This window comes from Netta rufina (assembly GCF_964035555.1).
Source record: "Netta rufina genome assembly, chromosome: 28".
NCBI classification, from domain to species: domain Eukaryota; kingdom Metazoa; phylum Chordata; class Aves; order Anseriformes; family Anatidae; genus Netta; species Netta rufina.
Genome location: NC_140152.1, coordinates 5,976,090 through 5,995,874, shown reverse-complemented (window position 1 = coordinate 5,995,874; position 19,785 = coordinate 5,976,090). Strand labels below are relative to the sequence as shown.

The 19,785-nt window shown below is 41.8% G+C and overlaps 1 protein-coding gene and 1 long non-coding RNA gene across 7 annotated transcripts; one reads left to right on the top strand and one right to left on the bottom strand.

The window, feature by feature from the left end:
* The first annotated feature begins 512 nt into the window (after positions 1 to 512).
* On the top strand, positions 513 to 3,239 carry LOC311219510. The gene is made up of 4 exons (XR_014619171.1): positions 513 to 713; positions 1,279 to 1,353; positions 2,709 to 2,890; positions 3,000 to 3,239. It is a non-coding gene; the product is annotated as an uncharacterized lncRNA (long non-coding RNA).
* Positions 3,240 to 3,392: 153 nt separating this feature from the next.
* LOC311219507 (scaffold attachment factor B1-like) lies at positions 3,393 to 19,693 on the bottom strand. 6 transcript variants are annotated; one of them, XM_084302658.1, is made up of 21 exons: positions 19,247 to 19,693; positions 18,317 to 18,404; positions 17,249 to 17,313; positions 16,882 to 17,160; positions 15,712 to 15,774; positions 15,026 to 15,053; positions 13,588 to 14,086; positions 13,120 to 13,169; positions 12,334 to 12,434; positions 11,474 to 11,623; positions 11,277 to 11,377; positions 10,221 to 10,360; positions 9,420 to 9,508; positions 8,760 to 8,896; positions 7,824 to 8,117; positions 6,858 to 6,995; positions 6,042 to 6,081; positions 5,114 to 5,235; positions 4,282 to 4,394; positions 4,008 to 4,074; positions 3,393 to 3,791 (listed from the first exon to the last, which is right to left on the bottom strand). In XM_084302658.1, exons 1-21 carry the CDS (start codon positions 19,433 to 19,435, stop codon positions 3,665 to 3,667), a joined length of 2,880 nt encoding a protein of 959 aa, XP_084158784.1. In that variant the 5' UTR covers positions 19,436 to 19,693; the 3' UTR covers positions 3,393 to 3,664. The 6 variants fall into 6 exon arrangements, 5 of the variants coding, with proteins under 5 accessions (XP_084158784.1, XP_084158782.1, XP_084158786.1 ...); XM_084302656.1 differs by having other exon boundaries at positions 6,042 to 6,078; positions 19,247 to 19,564; XM_084302660.1 differs by lacking the exon at positions 19,247 to 19,693 and adding an exon at positions 19,038 to 19,208.
* Positions 19,694 to 19,785: the final 92 nt, after the last annotated feature.

Sequence of the window (19,785 nt, the reverse complement as noted above, 5' to 3'; positions counted from 1 at the left end):
GCCTCCCGGAAGTTCAGAGTCCGAGAACTACATCTCCCGGCATGCTCTGGGAACCCAACATGGCCTCCCGGAAGTTTGGAGTCCGAGAACTACATCTCCCTGAATGCTCTGGGCAACAAACATGGCCTCCCGGAAGTTCAGAGTCCGAGAACTACATCTCCCGGCATGCTCTGGGCACCCAACATGGCCTACCGGTAGTTCAGAGTCTGAGAACTACTTCTCCCGGCATGCTCTGGGCAACAAACATGGCCTCCCGGAAGTTCAGAGTCCGCGAACTACCTTTCCCGGCATGCCATGGGAACTCAACATGGCTTCCCGGATGTCCAGAGTCCCGGAACTCCATTTCCCGATATGCTCTGGGCACCCAACATGGCCTCCCGGAAGTCCGGAGTCCGAGAAATACATCTCCCGGCAGCTCTCAGGCCCTCTGCCGCGCGTGCGCGTGAATGCTGTCTCGCTTATAGACATATCCGCCGGTAGCCCCTGGGCGTCATTTCCGCCCGTTGCCTCATGCCAGTGCCGGCGCCCGCGATGAGCAGGCGGAAGGCCCCGTCCGGGCGCCCCAACCCGGGCATCTCGGACCTGCTGACGGGTGGGGGGGCGCTGGGGGGACCGCGCCGCGCCTCGGCCGCTCCAAGCGCGTTTCTCCCCGCAGAGCTGGCGAACTACGAGCGGAACGGCAACCGGGCCATCCACAAGTACAACGCCCACAGGTACCGCCTCCCCCCCCCCAGCGCCGTGCGTGGGGCTGCAGGGCCCCGCCGGGGCTGGGCGCTGAGCCCTGAGCCGCGCTGTTCCGCAGGAAGGCGGCGTCCGTCACCGCCCGGTACCCCGGCGAGATCCGGAGCGGGGCCGAAGCCAAGGAGCTGGCAGGGGTCCGCGCCCTGCCTCCCGAGGGGGGCCGGGGGGCCGGTGTCGCGGTGAGGGGAGGTTGCCGGGGGGGGGGTCTCACAGAGCCAGCTGGGGCCTGCAGCTGTCTGCGTGCCGAGGGCTTCTGTGGTGGCAGGTTTCCCCTTCGTTGCTTTACTGCTCTGCTCAACGTGGAGGGCAGTAGAAGTCAAAGCCTTGTCTAGAATAAGTAATGCCGTCGTCCAAGTGCTGTGTTGTGTGCAGCACAAGTGCTGCTTGTGTGGAACCCTGCATGCTCTTGTTCCCTTATGGACCAATGTTTTGTTGTGGTTTAGGTGACGTCATAGTTCTTCCTGTGGGGCTTTCTTTTTATCCTGGCTGTAAGTGATCTTGAGGTTAACTGGTGTTTCCTTCTCCCCCAATATTTAGGATGGAGTTGGTGCTAAAATAGCAGAGAAAATTGATGAGTTTTTATCCACTGGCAAACTACGCAAATTGGAAAAGGTGTGTTTCTTCCCTTGTACTGTATTTCTCAGTAGTTGATTTTCTTTGTACTTTGCAACGTAGCCTGCTTACTGTGTGCAATTTCTAATGCTCTCTGTGGTGAGACTCGAGTCAAGCATTAGAATCACAGAATGGTTTGGGTTGGAAGGAACCTTAAACATCATCTAGTTCTAACCCCCTTGCCGTGGCCAGGGACACCTTCCCCTAAACCAGGTTGCTCAAAGCTCCATCCAACCTGGCCTTGAGCACTTCTAGGGATGGGGCATCCACAGCTCCTCTGGGCAGCCTGTGCCAGTGCCTCACCACCCTCTGAGTAAAGAACTTCTTTCTAACATCTGGTCTGAATCTATCATCTTTTAGCTTAAAGCCATTACCCCTTGTTCTATCACTACACGCTCTGACAAGGAGTCCCTCCACAGCTTTCCTGTAGGCCCACTTTAGGTATTGGAAGGTCACTAGAAGGTGTGCTCAGAGCCTTCTCATCTCCAGGCTGAACTGCCCCAACTCCCTCAGTCTGTCTTTGTAGATAGGTGTTCCAGCCCTCTGGCCATCCGCATGAATGTCCTCTGGACTCGCTCTAATAGGTCCATGTCCTTTCTGTGCTGGGAGCCCCAGAGCTGAATGCAGGGCCCCAGCTGTGGTCTCAGGAGAGAGGAGAAGAGGGGGAGAATCACCTCCCTTGACCAGCTGGTCATGCTACTTTTGATGCAGCCCAGGACATGGGTGGCTTTCTGGGCTGCAAATGCACATTGCCAGCTCTTTTTGAGTTTCTCATCAACTGACACTCCCAGGTCCTTCTCCTTGCGGCTGCTCTGAATCCATTCTCCACCCAGCCTGTGCTTGTGCTTGGGATTGCCCCCACCCAGGTGCAGGACCTTGCACTTGGCCCTGTTGAATGGTTGACACGGAGTCTGTGCCGAGTACAAATTAAGGAACTAGAAGTTCTGCCAAAGTTTCAAAACCCTAACCCAAAAAATTAGGACACTCAAAACCTTGACCCTGGAGAACCTAACCTTTAAAGCCATGCAGTGCAGCTTGCAAAGAGGTTACATTCTCCCTTTGCTGGACAGAAGGGAAGCAATAGGGAGAGCTAAGGCTGCAGAAAAACAGCGAGGCCTACTTCTTACCTTCCTTTGGCAATAGCCCTTCACTATATTTATTGATTTGGGCAGATTCCTCTTGCGGGTAATACCAAGCATCCCTGTGCACAACCTCTGTCCTCACCCTTAGAAGCCGGGCTAGAAACCACCTGTAGGCTGCGACCTTCAGCACCCAGCCACAGCACAAGCTGCTGTTCTTCAGCACACACACACACACCAACATTCTTCCATTGCTTGTTCCACTCTTCTTCCCAGGTACACCACACCTACACCTAAGAAGCTTCCTTCTCAAGGTTGCTAGACCCCACAGCAGAGAGAGAGGCCCTTGAAGAACAGCATCAAGGCTCCCATCGCATGGCTTCCACATCTGCGAGGGAACAAAGACATGCCACAGCTGGCACAGTCAGTAGAGATGTGGAGTTGCCTTCTACACTCTGGTAAGCCTCAACTGTCTGGGTAATTATCAGTAGTGCCTTTTCCTTAAATAAAGAGAAAGCACATGTATGGTAAAAAGCCTTCCTGACAAGCATCAACTCTGTGCTTCAGAAACAGGGAGAGGAAAACCTCCTAGACAAAGTACAGCAATCACGTGCAGTTTAAAATGGGCAGAAGGGTATGCTTTTCCTCCGCTTCATTCAGTCTTCAAACTGTTTGGGATGGTTTTCCAGCAGGGAAAGGTCGTGGTAAGCTTGAAGCAGAAATGGACTGTGAAAAACAATTGATAAGGGTTTGGCAACTGAAGACACTCTGTAATGAGAGCTGGGGAACCTTGAAGCCCCCTGCACTCTGGTAGCAGTGTTCTCCCTCCACGTCCCCCCCACTGCCTCTCCCAACCTACAGACAACACTCTCCCCCCACTGCTGCTCACCATTTCCCCAGAAGTAGCTGACTGCACGGCACCTCATCCTGTGCGCCACCAAGGAAGACTACAGGAAGATGGAATTGTTAGCCATAATCTGGTTTTATTATTTTTGAAAAATGGAATGTTTCACTAAAAGAAACTTTAACTAATACTTGTCCAAGAACACATTCACAACAACAAAATAAACAGCTGATATATTTGGCTACAATATGGCAGCAATCTTGCTTTTTGTAATCACGAATTCAAGGTGACCCTGCTCAAGAGAATTCACCACCATTGTCATCTTGTATTAAAAAAATATATATATTTATATATATATATATATAAATATATATTATTTATAGTGCTTTCAGTAGCGGCGGGTAAAACGGCTTTCAGTCAGTCTGTTTGTTCTCTCCTGGCCTGCAAAACCTCCTTGTATTCCACCACTCTGCATTATCTGGCTCTGGTTTCCACCTTGTGTGAAGCCTCCACGCCTAAAACAAGAACAGGCAAATTCAAAATTGGACACAACTAAATACTACTACAAATCTGAGAAAAAGCATTTGCTTGTTTTTTTTTTCTACTTGCAAATCCATACTTGGGTAGAATCTGAAAGTATTATTTTGTATTTTTGACACAGGAATTTAGTGTTTTATTCAGATGTCAGCTACTGTGAAACATTCATAAGCAGTCCAAACACAGCTTCTTACCCTGGTATCCCTCCTCGATTCATCACATGGCCTGGTCCTGACTGACCAGGCATGCTTCTATCACCACCTAATTAAAAAAAAAAAAAAAAAAGGGGGGGGGGGGGAAGGAGGTATTCATGTTTTCCTATTAAAAAAGCAACATTTTGTTTCCAGAATTGTATTTGCTTTCTTGCCAATGTTGTTAAAGCTCTGTAGGAATTTTAACTACCGCTAGAAGTTCAGAAGCAGTAATTCATAGAAAAACCACAATCACACTGGTAAGCAGCAAGTGTACCTTGCCATCTCTCATGATCCCGTCCCATCATTCCTCCATCCACATTTCCCTGCCATGAACGATCTTGATGCCCCTCTAACTTTCGACCATGATCTCCCCAGTCACGTCCATCTCTTAAAAAAATAAAAGAAAGTCTTCTAGGTGTGTCCCTTATCAATTTAACAGCATAGGGTAAGGCCAAATACCATGTCCCATAAAAGAGCGTATTAAGGCATTAGTCAAGCTGTATCTATATCCACCCAATCATTGCAGTAAGAACTGTTCAAACTCAAACAATGAGAAACTTGCTGAACAACATCCTCCACACAAAGCCCATCTTTTTCCAATCTACAAACATACTTAGCATCACAATATACTAAAGCACTTACACAGGGAGCAATTCATCAGCCACTATTCCTCTATCTGGTGTATTTATGTAGAACTGAACGTTATGCATCTGAAATACACCTAGCTTGACGACTCACTGATTTGAAGACCACTAAGAACAGTCTCAGTCCCCCACTACTGCAGGAAAGAAAATCAATTCCCTTAAAACGTGTTAGTCACAAATGCAACTTTTGTGGGCACTACTGGACCATCTAGCATAGGACTCAATCTTATCTGTAGAGAAGGAAATTTACAAGAGAACCAGTTACCAACTGAGCTACCTGAACAGTACCTCTTCACTCACTAAATTCCTTGCTTATTCAGACAAGAATAGATATTTGAAGAAGCTACCTGGAGAAAGTATTCACACTTGGGAAACTGCTTCCACTGTCACCCCCTTCAAAGGTTTACTGAGAATTAGAATTAAGATTCAGTAAATTGCTTCCCTTATTTCTTACGCACTAACCGGGTTTGTGGAGGTATCCCTCTCCCTTCATTCATTCTTCTGTCAGACCCATAGCCACCCCAACTATCCCGGGAGTCCCGCGAATGACGGTCTGGCCCTCCATGGCGTTCATCTGGGTAGTGCTGGAAAGCAAATGGTACAGAGTTCTGCTAAGAACTGATACAGGTTTCATTTATGGTATCAAAATTTCAGCTTCTCAGAGGTTGCAGTTTTATGTGCCAGAAAATAAAAACAGCTGTCTCATGCTTCACTGTTTCCATAGTTGCTACTAGGTACAGTTCACCTGAGGCACTAATTTCGTTTCACAGCACATATTCTACTCCAATTGTTGGTAGGTGAAAGCTTTGTATTTGGTTGTGCTGGTGCTCTCTGTTGTTTTGTTTTTTAAGGCTTACATTCTGGCTACACGTTTTCTTTTCCCTTTACTAGAATGCCTGCCTCATTTCTGAAGAGAGGAAGGAAGGAAAGTTTTAGTATACCTCTGTGATACCAGTGTCCACACTTGTCCTTTTTATAGTCTTCTTGTTGCATCATGGCATCGCTTATTTTCTACATATTGTTTAGATACACATCAGAGAAGGGAATCCTTGCCAACTATGGACACATTACTACAGCATTTACCTCTTTACATACTGCAGTCACCTATGACTGTTAAACAGAGAACTTCTATCACCACATATCATATTCTGGTCTGAAGAAACACCATACTGCAGCTCTAATCACTCAAGATTTTTTCCTCAACTATGGCTAAATGCCCTAGTGACTTATGTTAGCACATTACTAGATTAAGTCAGTTACTGACTGAACACATACTGTTTAATTCTAGTGGCAATTCCATTTAAGAAATGGGTATCACGCACATTGTGCTGCTTCTGCTTTGGGACTACTTTGTTTTTTAAACTGAAGTGATTGTTTGGATATGACCCACCTGCCCATCTCGATCTGGTATCCCTCGCGAACCTTCTCTTCTTGAAGAAAATAAGAGAAATTTCCGTCAAATCAACATAGCAATCATATGTTCTGCTGTTTGTATGAAGTAGCATGTGGAAATTTATCTTTGTTAGGCTTTAAAACTGAGAACACCGATACTTGTTTGGCTGTAAGATATTTAAATGATTTTTTGTTTCAACAACCTAGCATACAGAGACATCACAGTAACGCTTACAGTAATATTAGTAAGCAAGGTGTCACTGAGACACGGTCAGGAACCTGAGGGAAGAACACTGTGCCAGGCCTTGAACCAAGGAATAATATAGAGCGAACCAACCAGCATCAGAAATGAGTTACAAGCAAAAGCAAAGTGGAACAGTTCTTGCCAAAGCTCCTTTGAGAATAAACCAGAAGTGTCAACAGCACTATGCAGAAAGCATTTTTGTAGTCTGTGGAAGTCAAGTCAGTGTAAGCTAGGCTGTGAAGATGAAAGCAGGGAAAGTTTTAAAGCAAAGGAAACTGCTAAATCTTTGACTAATGGATTCACAAATCAGATTTCCATCCATCTTGATAGAAGTTACAGGATCTCCCTCAGCACCACTGCAGACTACAACACAAATTAGCTTCTAGTATTTAAGCAACCTTTTTTGATATATATTAAGTGAGGGAGACAGAATTGCAAGCATGTATAAACTTAGACACAAGAAATGCAAAAGGCTCATTTGTTTTTAGCACTGTTCAAGCCATTAGTAAGCCAGGAAAAGACACCTAACTTCCATAAAAGTACAGAAAGAAGAGCCACCTCCTTACTGACCTGTCCAAAGAATGATCTTGGTATCGGCCACGATCCCTGTGGTCAAAGTCATGGAAGCGGTCCTGACGACCAAATTCAGAGTGGTACCTATCATCCATTGCCATTCGCTTTGCCTCTGGCCAGTAAGGATCATCTCGCCTGAAAGAAAATACACAAAAGAAGTCTCAAAGCAGTCTTCCTTTCTTGCTCTCTTGAACAAGATCTTGAGATCAAACCTCATTCAATTAAATTATTCAAAAAGTTATTTTTGATTTATAATTAAAAACTCTGAACTGTTAAACTGACATCACATTTCAGTTTCAGAAAGAAATCTAGTTGCATGAACACCATACAAAAAGTGTAACCTCAGCACAGCTGGACATGAGAGGAGTCTAAGAAGTACCTTTTCCTGCTGGCATCCCTGTTTTAGAGTTTAGAAACACAGAATAACCCAAGCTGGAAAAGACCTTCAAAAGTCTAATCATCCACCTGAACTACCAAGTCCCATAACTAAGCCGTGTCCCTTAGTGTTACGTCTACATGCCTCTTAAAATACCTCCAGGGATGGGGACTCCACCACTTACTTCCCTGGCAACCTGTTCCAATACCTGACCACCCCCCTCCATGAAGAAATTTTTCCTTATGTCTCATCTAAGCCTCTCTTGGCACAACCTGAGACTGTTCCATCACATTCTATACCCATTTAAGTGAAGGATTTCTATTCTCAGTCACTCGTCTTTGAAAAATAGTTCCCAATTCTTTCAAATCTGCTACAATAACATTGTGCTTACAGGTACTTAAGTACGACATTTACTTTTTCTAAAGATCAATATTGATCTGTTAACAGCAACAAAATAGAAAGCTTTCAGTTGTGAACCCCAATGACAGTTACAGCAAAAGTATTTTCAAATTAGAGTATTCTAAAGCCTATGTATCTGTAAATGGATGTGGCCAAAAACTTCAGGATCTCTTCCTAGTTACTATTACCTGCCATCAGGATCATATGGCCTTCTCATTGCAGATCGCCGTTCTTGTTCATAGCGTAGCTGTTCCTGCTGACGTCGCAGCTCTTCCCTCTCTCGCTGGATTCGTTCCTGTTCTCTCCTTCTTTCCTGCTCTATGTGCATTCTTTCTCTCTCCAATCTCTCCCTCTCCAATCGTTCCCTGTCAAGACGCTGTCGTTGAAATTCAAGTCTTTCCCGCTCTCTCTGGAGCCTCTGTCTTTCATCCCGTTCATGAATGGCTTGAAGCCGTTGTTCTCGTTCTCGCCTCTCTCTCTCTCTAATTAAAAGAGCAGATATTTTGTTTTCAGTCAATTATCTTGAGTCTAGGCTTTATTGCTTGTTTTGGGTGTTTTTATTTGTTTGCCTTTTAAAAAAAAAAAGTTATATTCTTCCCACTAGCTGCTTAAACACAAATGGTGTATACTCAACTAAATCACAGCCACCTAAACAAAAAATTCGTCCATATAGGTTAGAAAAAAAAAAAAAAGTAGTAAGTGTAAAGATTCTGCATAAGTAACAGAGTAGCTACTCTAAGTAAGACGGAAAAAGCTTTCATAAGCATGTCCTAATGCAGAACTGAGGAAGTATTTAGAAAGTAGTTACAAACTTTCAGGGAAAACACCCCTATATGAAAAATCACTTCCGACTGAGTAGAATAACAGACCTGAAAGTACCTATAGAAGTTGTTATTCAACTAGAGTCTCCTTAGATGCACAGACTTAGAGACAACCGGTTTCAGTAATAAAAACCTTCATAATTTGGCATTGCATCTGTTCTAGCAATAGTTTAACATCAAATTCATCTGACATACAAATGTGGAAGGTCCAGCACACAACTTATGTTGAAGCCTGTTCAAAAAACATGGTTATGAGAGGTACAAGTAAATGCCATTCAAAGTTTAGAGAAGTGAAAAACTCACCGTCGCCTCTCTGTTTCTCTGATTTCTCTCTCTCTCTGTCTCTGACGTTCACGTTCTCGCTGTTCTTTGATTTTATCAAACGATAAAATATCTTGTTTCTCTTTGCTCTCAGATTTACGATCCTGGCTTTTCGTACTCTGAGTTAAATCAAAACAGTGCATTAGCCAAACGCTTTTAGAGCCCTTGTAGCTACATTTCCTATGCAAAACACCCACCTTATGCCAACTTGAACAAAACAGGCTCTCACACCTTCCCAAAGGTAAATAATATTGAAATTCCACAGAAAAGTCAGGGAGAAGCACCCAGAATTTGGCTAGAACCTCTAAAGAGTTTAAATATATAGAGATATTAGAGGCACAAGATCTGACTTGCACTGGTGAGAAATAATATACCACTTTAAAGGTCACTGGTCACCATACTGGTTGAAATATATTAATTTCACTTACAAATTACATTTCTACTACCTCAACTACAACAGCAGCAACTGACTATAAAGTGGTGAGATTCAAGTGTTTACTTTCACATCATCATCTTAACATTTTGTAAAATGCAATTAAAAGATAGCTGTTCCCAATACGCAAGGCAAAAAAAAAATTATTTGCATATAACGTTGGTTTACACCTATTATTATAAAAATACTTCTCTGAAAGCTGTACTTACCCTCTCTTTTGATGCAGAAGTTTTCACACTGATAACTGGCTCTCCTTTGGATTTATCCATTACCACAGTCCTTTCAGTTCCTCGACTTGCTAGAAAACAAAAATATGCCCAAGGAATAAATAATACTCAAGACATTTAAGAACTCTTGCAATAGTTTAAAACCATTATGATATGAAGTAGTAAAGAGTTATTTTACTGAGGTTCTTGAATGTCCTATGGAATAACATATTTATGATTTATATAGTTTACTGACATTTTGCTAAGTTGGGGGTGTGGGCAGTAAACTTTTAAGTAGCACTTTCTACCTGGGATGGCAGTTAGAAGAAAGCAAATTTAAGTTTGTTCTTAGGTCTGCAAAATACATGCTTTCGGGAGCTAGGGGAGCGGACACTGCATCAGCTCTAAACCCAGTGACGGTTCCATAAAATTCACGGATTACGATATGCATCTTTTAAGGCCCACTAACGAAAACTGTGTTGCTAAGCTACAAGCATTCAAAGTTGGAATAAAAAAAAAAAAAGTTCTAAGGTATTTTCTGGCATGGCTTTTTTTGTCAATCAGGAAAACAAAGTATTGCAAAGTCCATTTCATTCTTTTTACTAAATTATGAATCATGCAAAAGTTGGAAGTTTTCTGACCAGCCACAGTTCTCAATGTTTTAATGCTTGTTAGCCAATTAAGGAAACTTTTTTGTATGTGAAATACAGTATAAGCAACTGTGATGAAGCTTTTATCAACTTCTTTTCTTTAAAAATAAAACAAGTATCTTTGAATGTATTTCTGAAGAACCACTAGAATTACCTGATTTGCTTGCCCGTGATCGATCTGAGGGTCCAGCTTTCTGATCATCTTTCTCTTTTCCTTCATCTTTTCCGTCTTTTTCTGATTTCTTAGCATCATCTTTTTTGTCAGTCTTCTCCTCCTTTTTAATACCTACAGACCTACAGACAAACTTTGCTTTAATAGAAATTCTAACAAGTGCTACATAACCATTCTTACTGATCAAGTCAATCACGTAAAAGAAAAAACACTCAAAAACATAGTCCAGTGTCTTTCATGCTGCTGAGCATTTGCAGTATGTCAATGCATACTTGTACATATGTTTAAGACTAGCAAACAATACTACGCTAAAGCTGTCTAGAAGAAAGAAACTACAGATGATCTGAGTATTTGGCATTTGAGTGCCAGAAGTAAAGGCCTCCTGTTCTGCCTATAAGTAACATTCACACTTAGAACAGGGAGAAGAGGGCCCACCCAGGTATAGGTTGATCCCCTCTTTTTTGTTTTGTTTTGTTTTTTTTTGTTTTTTTTTTTTTTTTTGAAACAGTGGAACAGATACCTTTAGCACCTGATACAAAGCAGTCTGCCAAAGCATTTCTTTTACCCAGTCTTTTATAGTTTTATGAGAAAATAATGTGTAGTAAAGCAAAATGCCTCTTTCAAAAAAGCCAAAGCACTTGAAAAACAAATATTGAAACATTGCTTACTACAAACAGTCCATCAAAAATATGGACAAGTTACTAGAAAGATTTGTCAGTTAAAAGAACAGGCCAAGTAAGAATCAGATTATGGGATTAACAGTTCTGATAAAAAATACTGGTTAATGTAAAAATAAACCATCTCCTCATGTAACTGACAAATTTTGATAATAAAACCTGAAAAGCTTTGTATTTCTGAACAGAGGGCCAATCAAGATGTGCTTATTGCTAAAGAAGAGCAATTCCAGATTTCCCAGTATTATTACTATTTCAGATGCAGCATGAAGCAAATCAAGACTTATTACAATTACTGTTCCCTTCTGTCACATGGCTGCGTTTCAAACGAGTTTTAAACAGGAAAATATAAAGAACACTTTACTTCTCAGATTTGCAATCTGCTGAATGGTGCCTGTCTTTTTCCTTCCTTGCTTCGCCTTCCTTTTTGTCTGCAGGCTTTTTCCCAGCTGGTTCATTTTTTGCCTAGAATTTTAGCCAGAAATATTTTTAATAGAAGACGGGCACTAAACTTACACACTTTTATTTTCGTTATACTATCACAAAATAGCTACCATTTACCTTTTCCACAGAAATCATTTTTCCATGCAGCTCTGTTCTATGGAGATGACTGATACACTTGGTGGCTTCTTCAGATGTTGACATTGTAACAAAGCCGTAACAGCGTGCACCAGGACTGCGAGCATTTGTTACTACTTTTGCACCAACCACCTACAGGGGAAAAAAATATATATAGATAGATACACACACACACACACACATATATATATATATACACATATATATACACATGTTCTACATTTGCAGCTCCATCACAAAATAAATTTTACCTTATCATTTGAGCAGCTCCATGTATTGGTAATAGTATAGTACCTATCCACTTTTAACAGAGAGGAAACATTCTTGGCACACAATATTCCATTTGTGTTCTAAGACAACAACATTGTTAATCTCATTTCACATTTTCACCTGACCTGTATACTGTCCATGATCTGTATCATGTCCATGATGTTCTAGAAGTGCTTCACTAAGGAACACTTGACAGAAATATCAGAATCACAGGATCATCTACGTTGGAATGGTCCTGTAAGATCATCTAGTTCCACTCCCACCACTCCAGGGGCAGGGACACTTCCTACTAGACCAGGATGCTCAAAGCACCATCCAGTTTGGCCTTGAACAATTCCAAGGATGGGGCATCCACAATTACCCTGGGCAGCCTGTTCCAGTGCTTTACCTCCCACACCACAAAGAATTTCTTCTTTATATTTATTCTAAATGTAATGCTAACAGTGTTACACCTAAGTCAACGGCAACATGAACACAGCTAAAAAGGTTAAAGATTATTGCACACAAGGTCTGAAAAACTATAAACTAAACACCGATTAAACAATTTGTTAGTCTGCATATCCACTACATACCTTTCCATACTTGCTGAAAAGATTCTTCAAGTCTGTAGCTCTAGTAGATGAAGAAAGTCCACTAACCCACAAATTTCTGCCAGAACCACTACCTGCACGACCTAATTTAAAAAAAAAAAAAAAGCCAAACATTGAAAAAGAAAAAACACATTTACACAGGAATGCAACAGTGAAAAAGCAACTGCTCTATAAACTCCACTTTTTCTCTTCATGAACCTCTTTAAGCACAATTTTAACTCTACCTCTCCCAAGCAATCTTAAAATCACCTAACACATTGCACCCTTCAAAAACTAACTGTTGAACTCCACACCTGACGTGCATTTCAACAGTTTTAATGAGTTTTCATCTACACATTGCCCCCTACATTTCAATCACTTTGATGAGAACTACAAAGTATTAAACATTAATTCACAACAGAACTTTTTCTACTTTGTCAGTTAGGGACTGAAATTCACAGTTCACCAGAAATACCATACAGAGTATAGAGATTACATATCTTTGACATTTTCTGACAAATACCAGTCTTGTCAGTACCTACCACCATTTCAGAAACCTAGTGGGAGACTCCAGTACAAAAACTACAGTAAAGATATGTGCACACTTACACACTAAAAGGAAACCAAAAATCACAAGAAAAGCAAGTCAAAGTATTTAAAATTGATCATTACAATTGCTCCATTCACTCTTTCATACATCCACTTACAAAAACTGACTTGAAAGAAATGGTAAGATTTGACCAAAAAAAAAATTTAAGTCACACGTACTTAAAAAAAAAAAAAAAATACCTTTTTCATCTCTTGAGATTATCTTTGCATCTCTGTCCTCCTCAACAGGGCTAAAGACAAAACATCCCGTTATTCAACCAAGCAAGAGCATAAATAAAATTCTAGATTGCACACTAGAATTTGATACCTACCAGTGAATTATTTCTGAAATACAAGATACCGTTCAAATTTTTTGAAAAACAAGAAAAAAATATGGGACTCGTATACTTAAACAGACAATTAATTCTGTTTTGCAGATGACTGAAATTAAAATAATTTAAGAAAACAACCTTTGAAGGTTGAGGAAGGAAAGAAATCAAACCCCCTGCGTTTAAAAAAGTCTGCACAAGGAGAAATAAAACAGATTCTTTAGGAATAGGCTACAATTTCATGAGTCTTGGTGGCCAATTGAAGGAAACAGCTTATTCGCATCACTTAACGACCAATGAAAAAAGATAGCATCTGGTCTATAACGGAGAAAAAACAAACCTCTTTTTCTGATCACCGCCCTCACTGGTTGAGGACTCTCTAGTAGCAGGGGATTCCTCAGAATTAGCTTTGTCTTCTGTTTTCTTGGCATCTTCTTTGCTATCTTTGCCTTCAGGACCTGCGCCTTTTTCCGCTGTTTCCCCACTAGAGGCTTCCAGGCCTTGGAATCGTTTGCTACTCTGATCGCTTAGGGTCTCTAATACTAAAGATTCAGAGTCCAGTTTCTCTTCCTCTATTGTCTGTTCACTTCTCTCCCCTTTTGCTACAACTAAACGCTTTGCCTCCTTCCTTGACACAGCTTGTGCCGATTTGCTGTCCAAATCTAAAGCATCTTCCTCCAACTGAGCGGCAGCAAGAACATCCTCTTCCTCTGCTAGCCTCTTGCCTGGCACCACGTTACTTGCTTCCTGTGCATGTGGCTGCTCCACTTCGGAAGTTTCTTCGTTAAGTAGTTCAGATTTACAAGTTTCCCCCAAAATGTCGAGTATTTTCTCATTTTCTACGGATTTAACAGGAATAGAATGGCACAAGATTTAATCACCAGGGAAATACAGCAATCACAAATGTGGAACTGGCATGGCTGCCACACTAACACCAAGAGAACTTCTAAGCTACACAGAGATTGGAAAACCCTAGTGTACACAGTGTTAAAAGTGCTATGCTAACTGCAGTCTGACAAACTACCTTATCAGCCCTAAAATGTTAACAGGGAAGAAAAACGTCCCCACAGATTTAACAAAAACCTTCTGGCTGATCCTTGGTATTCTTCATGAAATCGTTCAGCTCTGTTTCTTCTCTAGTTAGCTTCCAAAGTCCAAGATGCTTAACTGAACATATCAATGCACTGAGAGTTCAATTTCCGAATTTCTGTGAAATTCTTTTAGCAGACAGTCCAACACGAAAATTGGGCATCTTCTGATGGTGCATGAGTGTGTTCGCAGTCCCAGAATGTGAGTATGATCTGTAGAAAATTCCCATGACGACACTCTATTCCTTCTTCTGAAGTTCAGTCACCAGAATTTATGTTCTGTACCAAAGTTTTATATTACCTGCATTCCTTTATTTATATTCACAGAACTGTAATACAGTGTGATATCACAAGATCTGTTTTATACTCAGAACCTTTGCATCTTTAAGGCTCATTCTTTAAATCCGTTGTAGTTGAGAGCTCTATACAACTATTTCCTCCCATTAAATACAAGTTTTCAAAAAGTAGGTCTCCACAGATCTGGTGATATGACTGGGTTTCCAATCTCTATGATCGTGCATGACCTGGATTGTCCACCATAATATAAGGTACACTATGGTAATGCATTAAGAAATAAACAGCAATACAAAAAGAATTAAATGAAAAATGGAACTGTTTCAAAGCCCTGGACCCTCCCCCCCCAACACAATACACCTATAAAAAAAAAAAATAGGAAAAACACCACAGTACCTGGCTCCAAAGGTAACTCTTCAGTTTCCTGGGCAGAAAAGCAGCAAAGGTAGAAAAATATCAGTATTCAAAAAAAAAAAAGTCAAGATGTTACTGCTTACTCCCTACACCTTGGAGGAAAGCATTACTATGATGTATAGTATTTCTACTTTGAAATTATTGAATTTTAAATGAATTTCTCACAAGATGGTTTAACATTACTTTTTTAAGATTTTCATGCTTTATGAAACATTAATATTTCAATATTTCTCAAATTCAGACACCACAAACTGGAGGTCAGTTTCAAGCAACTACAACACTGATAACATTTGTTTTTTTAAACATACAACACAGTAATACTTTTACAACCCTACTCACATTAATATGGGTATATAAATTATCACATGTAAGTGACATAGACCATATTTTATCTTTGTGTTATCCTTCTCTAGGGTGTACTTTACAAAGTCTGCCTTCTGAAAATGGTATTGAAAGAACCACCAGCCTCACTTGAAGCTACAATGTTCTTACTCAGCCATGAATGATCTGAAAATGAGGCCCGTATTTCAGAACAGATCAGTTTCAGCTTTATTGCCAAAACAGGATACATACTCTTTTAACGAAAGTTAAATATAATATAAGGTATCAAGATCATTTATACAATGGATAACAAGACTGGAAGCTGTACGTGTACGTACACAATTTACCTTTATTACAGTTAAATCAGATGAAGCAGCATTGAAACTGTTTCCAACATCTTCAGCCTCTACCTTGAAAAACAGAAAGCATTTCATTAGCTATAAAAGAAGAGTATTCCAAACAAAATCTGAATGAGAAATCAATTAGAAATTATTTCCTCTGACAACTGTCAAGCAAATCTCTCAGCATGCAAAACAACCAAAGAGGTTAAAAACCTGACTGGTGACTCCCACACATCTTACCCATCCCCACCATATGAATAAGCTTTCCCATTACCCAAGATATGTTGGTTGCCTCAAAATCTTTTAAGGTCTTTGATTCTTGCAGCAATATTTATTTTTCTCTCTTATTTACAGCAAGAACATAGAGCCAAGAAGTCTATGTGACTAGATAACCATATTTTTTACTGAGAAAAGAAGACTGCAGGAGTTGACCTAAACTCTGGCACTTTTGAAACTGAAAAAAAACCTTTTTCATTATTCTCCCTTGGCTTGCGTGAGGGAAAGGGTAAATGACTGGAGATAGAGGGTTGTTTACTTCTGCAGCTTGAAGATTTAAGAGGGAAAAAATACCCATTTTGTAACTTTATAGTCTAGACTGATGAAACAATGTGTACACACAACAAAGAACTACACTTCCCAATCAGACTGGATACAAATAACTTTCTTTGAGCCTTTTGTTGTATGTTTCAGAAGGTAAACACTTGACTTTGAGGAAAAAGTTTATCTTCTTGCCCCTAGGAGCAACTTCATAAAAGCAGTGTAACAAACATAGAAAGCCAATACAAAAATACTTTCAAAACCTAAGTAACCTAAAACCATATCCTAACCAAAAAAAAAATATATATCCAGAATATATCTATGCTGCTGTTTAGCTGAAGTGAAACAAATGCTGCAGCCTTATTTGTCTCACATATCCTCCTACATAAAGATATGAAAATGTGATTGTAAGTATAAAGTGAAGTACTGACTTCAAAGCATTATTAATCTGTACAGTAATACAATGCACACAAACAACATCTAAGCATTTAAAATCAAGAATGGTATTTCCACATATATGTAAAAGAAGAAAAAGCAATGATTATGAGAACCAGTAGAGACCCAAATCGCTTCAGCTACATTCGAGCTGGTTATACTATTTTAAAAAAAAATGACTCCACACACATAAGAGATGCATACCATCGCTACTGGTATTTCTCTTGATTCTTCTTTAATTTCAGAAAATTGCGGGGATGCCTCCACGTTACGTACAGCATATGCTGTAGGCTGATCTGGAAGTTCTTTCGTTTCTGCATCAGCATTTTCTCTACTGTCAGACAGCGAGTCAAGAACATTATCAGCACTGCAATCCTCTCTGCAATCTACAGCATTGCCATTATCTATTTCAGCTTCATCTAACACACTAATATCCATCATGTCAATATCCTGCAAGTTATCCAAACTTGCTTCGATATCCTCCTGTAAAAAGAAAAGTAGTATATATAATAGTCATTGTAACTTGAAAACAACACCATTATTGCTTCACTTCCAACACAGCTTCACATACCTGTCCATCTCCAGAATCCTCTTCCAGGCCATTGTCTTCAACCCCCTCTTCATCTGGTCTACGTCCTAGCAACATTGTTAGAATATAAAAAGGTACAAACATGCATCTTCAAGTTGCATTTTTCCACCAGAATACACATTCCATTCAACTTAGTTATCTACTTTTTCTTATTTTTCCACAACTGACTGACAATTATGACATTATCTTTGCAGTTATGATTACCCATTTTAGTTTGCAAGCAAATATAACGTTGGATGCATCAACAAAAATCTGAGTAAAAAAAAGTAAAATGTTTAAGCTTCATCTCAAAAATTTACATTTTATATAAACCAAAATTAAATAATTATAACCTTTCATTTTAAATAACTATTCTGTTCAGCTCTAATATGAAAGCAAGTTTCAACATTACTTGATTACAACAAAAGCTCAAACTGTGCTAACGTAACTAAACTATAGAAAAATAGCAAACTATTTATAGAAAAATAAGCATTAGGTGACTTTTTCTCACCATCCAGAAATTATGTCTACACATGTCTAGGCTTTCCCTATGGAAAAGCCTTGAAAAAAAAAAACTTCCAATACTAATTAAAATCTGGTTTTCTAGGGGAAAAAACAAGACTGCTACTAGCTATGAAACATAAGCACAACAAACTACAGAGGTCATTTTGAATTTGCTAGAAGCTCTGTATTTCTACCTTGGGGGAGAAAAAAAAACAACTTTACACTGTTTCTCAAAAGTAAAGGTACAGTCACGTAAAGAAATAATCATCTATTTTAAAATAAGGCATTATGGCATTAAAGGTCAGAACCAAGGAACAGAAACTTCAGCTGTGTTCCAGCTTTTCCAGAAGACTGGCTTTATCCAAATCTGGCTCAGACAAGTACTATTAGCTACAGCCTTACAACTGCTAAACATTCAGTGCACAACAGTACCAAAATTATACAGTGTGTTCTTCCAAAAGGCAAAGCAGACTTAAAAATAGATTAGCAAGATTCTGGTTCACAGATAAAATCTAACAGAAAACCCAGTGGGGAGGCAGGTGAATATCTTCTCTAAATCCCCTGTACCTTTGCTGCTTCTTTTTGAAGTTTTCTTGTTGACAATTTCTGAAACTACCGGAATTTCATCAGGATTACCCCCTTCCTCCTCAATAGCCTATTAAGGAAAAAAAAAAAATAAGGATAGATATCAAAACAGATATAAAAAATCTATTTGTATTTCTTGGTTGATTTTATACACTGTACACCAACCAGCAGGAAAAAAAAAAAAAAAAGAATTTAACACTTAGAATCAGACAGAAGGAACTTGGATATGCAATAAAGAGACACCAGCTTCAAAGCATTTAGCACACACAAAATTGTAACGTGCTGGTTAAACACAGAGCAGAAACTTGGGAAGTAAAGCAATATCCGATCAACTAGTTAGTGGTAGTCAGTGGTACAGAATTCGCAACAATGCACAGGTACGCAAGCACCAGGGTGTCATGACACATTAAGAGCCTTGGATCCTAGAGACAGCATCCTGTGAAAGATGCCAACGTGCAACTTGAATCCCAAGTATTCTGATTAGGATGCCGCTACCAACTTCTTCTGAGAGTCAGAAAAAAAATAATACGCTGCAAAAGGCCCAGTGCACAGACCTGTAACTTCAAGAGCTCAACGGCCGGCAAACAGCCCAGCGCTGCACGGCACTAGAAGCACCTGAGCCGAGAGCAGCAGCCCGCACGGTGCTCCGGGCGGGTCTAGGGCCTAGAGCGGGGCTCGCAGCAGAGTCGGCAACGCCACTCACCCCCTCGCTGCCAGCAGCGGCCACGACTCTCCGGGACGCTCGTCCCGTGCCGAACGCTCGCGCCGGGCGCAGCCCCGAAGCGCCTCAGGGGCCCGGCCGCAGCCGCTTGGCGCCATTTTCCTCAGCGGCGCCGGGAGGGCCGGGGCCGGGGCCGCGCAGGCGCCGGCTGCGCCTCGCCTTCAGGCGGCCCGCGCGCAGCGCCCGCTCACCTTCCTGAGGCGCTCGGTCAGGACGCTCTTGTTGCCGCCGCTGTCCAAGTTGCGGCGCCGGAGCTCTGCCCGCAGGTCGATCACGCGCAGCTCGCTCAGCCGCCGGGTCTCCGGCTCCGAGCTGGGGCCTCCGGGCCCACCCGGGGCCACAGGCTCGCCCTGTCCGGCCGCTGGCTGGCTCTCCGCCATGGGGCCGTCGTTTCGGCTCGCACGCGCGGAGCGAGGCGGGTTAAAGGCGACGGCAGGCAGCCGGAGTCGCGACACAAAATGGTGGCGAAGAGGGGACGCGCCGAGGAGAAGGGGAGGGAGGGAAACGCAGCCCGCACGCGCGCAGAGCCGAACGCCCGAGCCAGGAGCCTGCGCGCGGAGCCGCGCCCGCCCGGAACGACGAAGCGACGAGGCGCGCAGGCGCGCTGCTCCTCGCCCCGCCCCGCCCTTGCCGCAGGAGCGCGCAGCCGCAGCCCGCCCGGGCGCTAGGGCCTCAGGCCGCGCGAGCCGCCCCGCGCCCGCGCCGCCGCTCACGGCTGCGTCCCGGGCTC

Coding starts and splice junctions, on each gene's coding strand:
- LOC311219507 (XM_084302658.1), bottom strand. CDS start 19,435: ATGGCGGAGAGCCAGCCAGCGGCCGGACAGGGCGAGCCTGTGGCCCCG. Junction 15,054..15,711: donor CTGATTTAACTGTAATAAAG/GTAAATTGTGTA, acceptor TTTTCTGCCCAG/GAAACTGAAGAGTTACCTTT. Junction 4,075..4,281: donor GGATCATGAGAGATGGCAAG/GTACACTTGCTG, acceptor TTTTTTAATTAG/GTGGTGATAGAAGCATGCCT.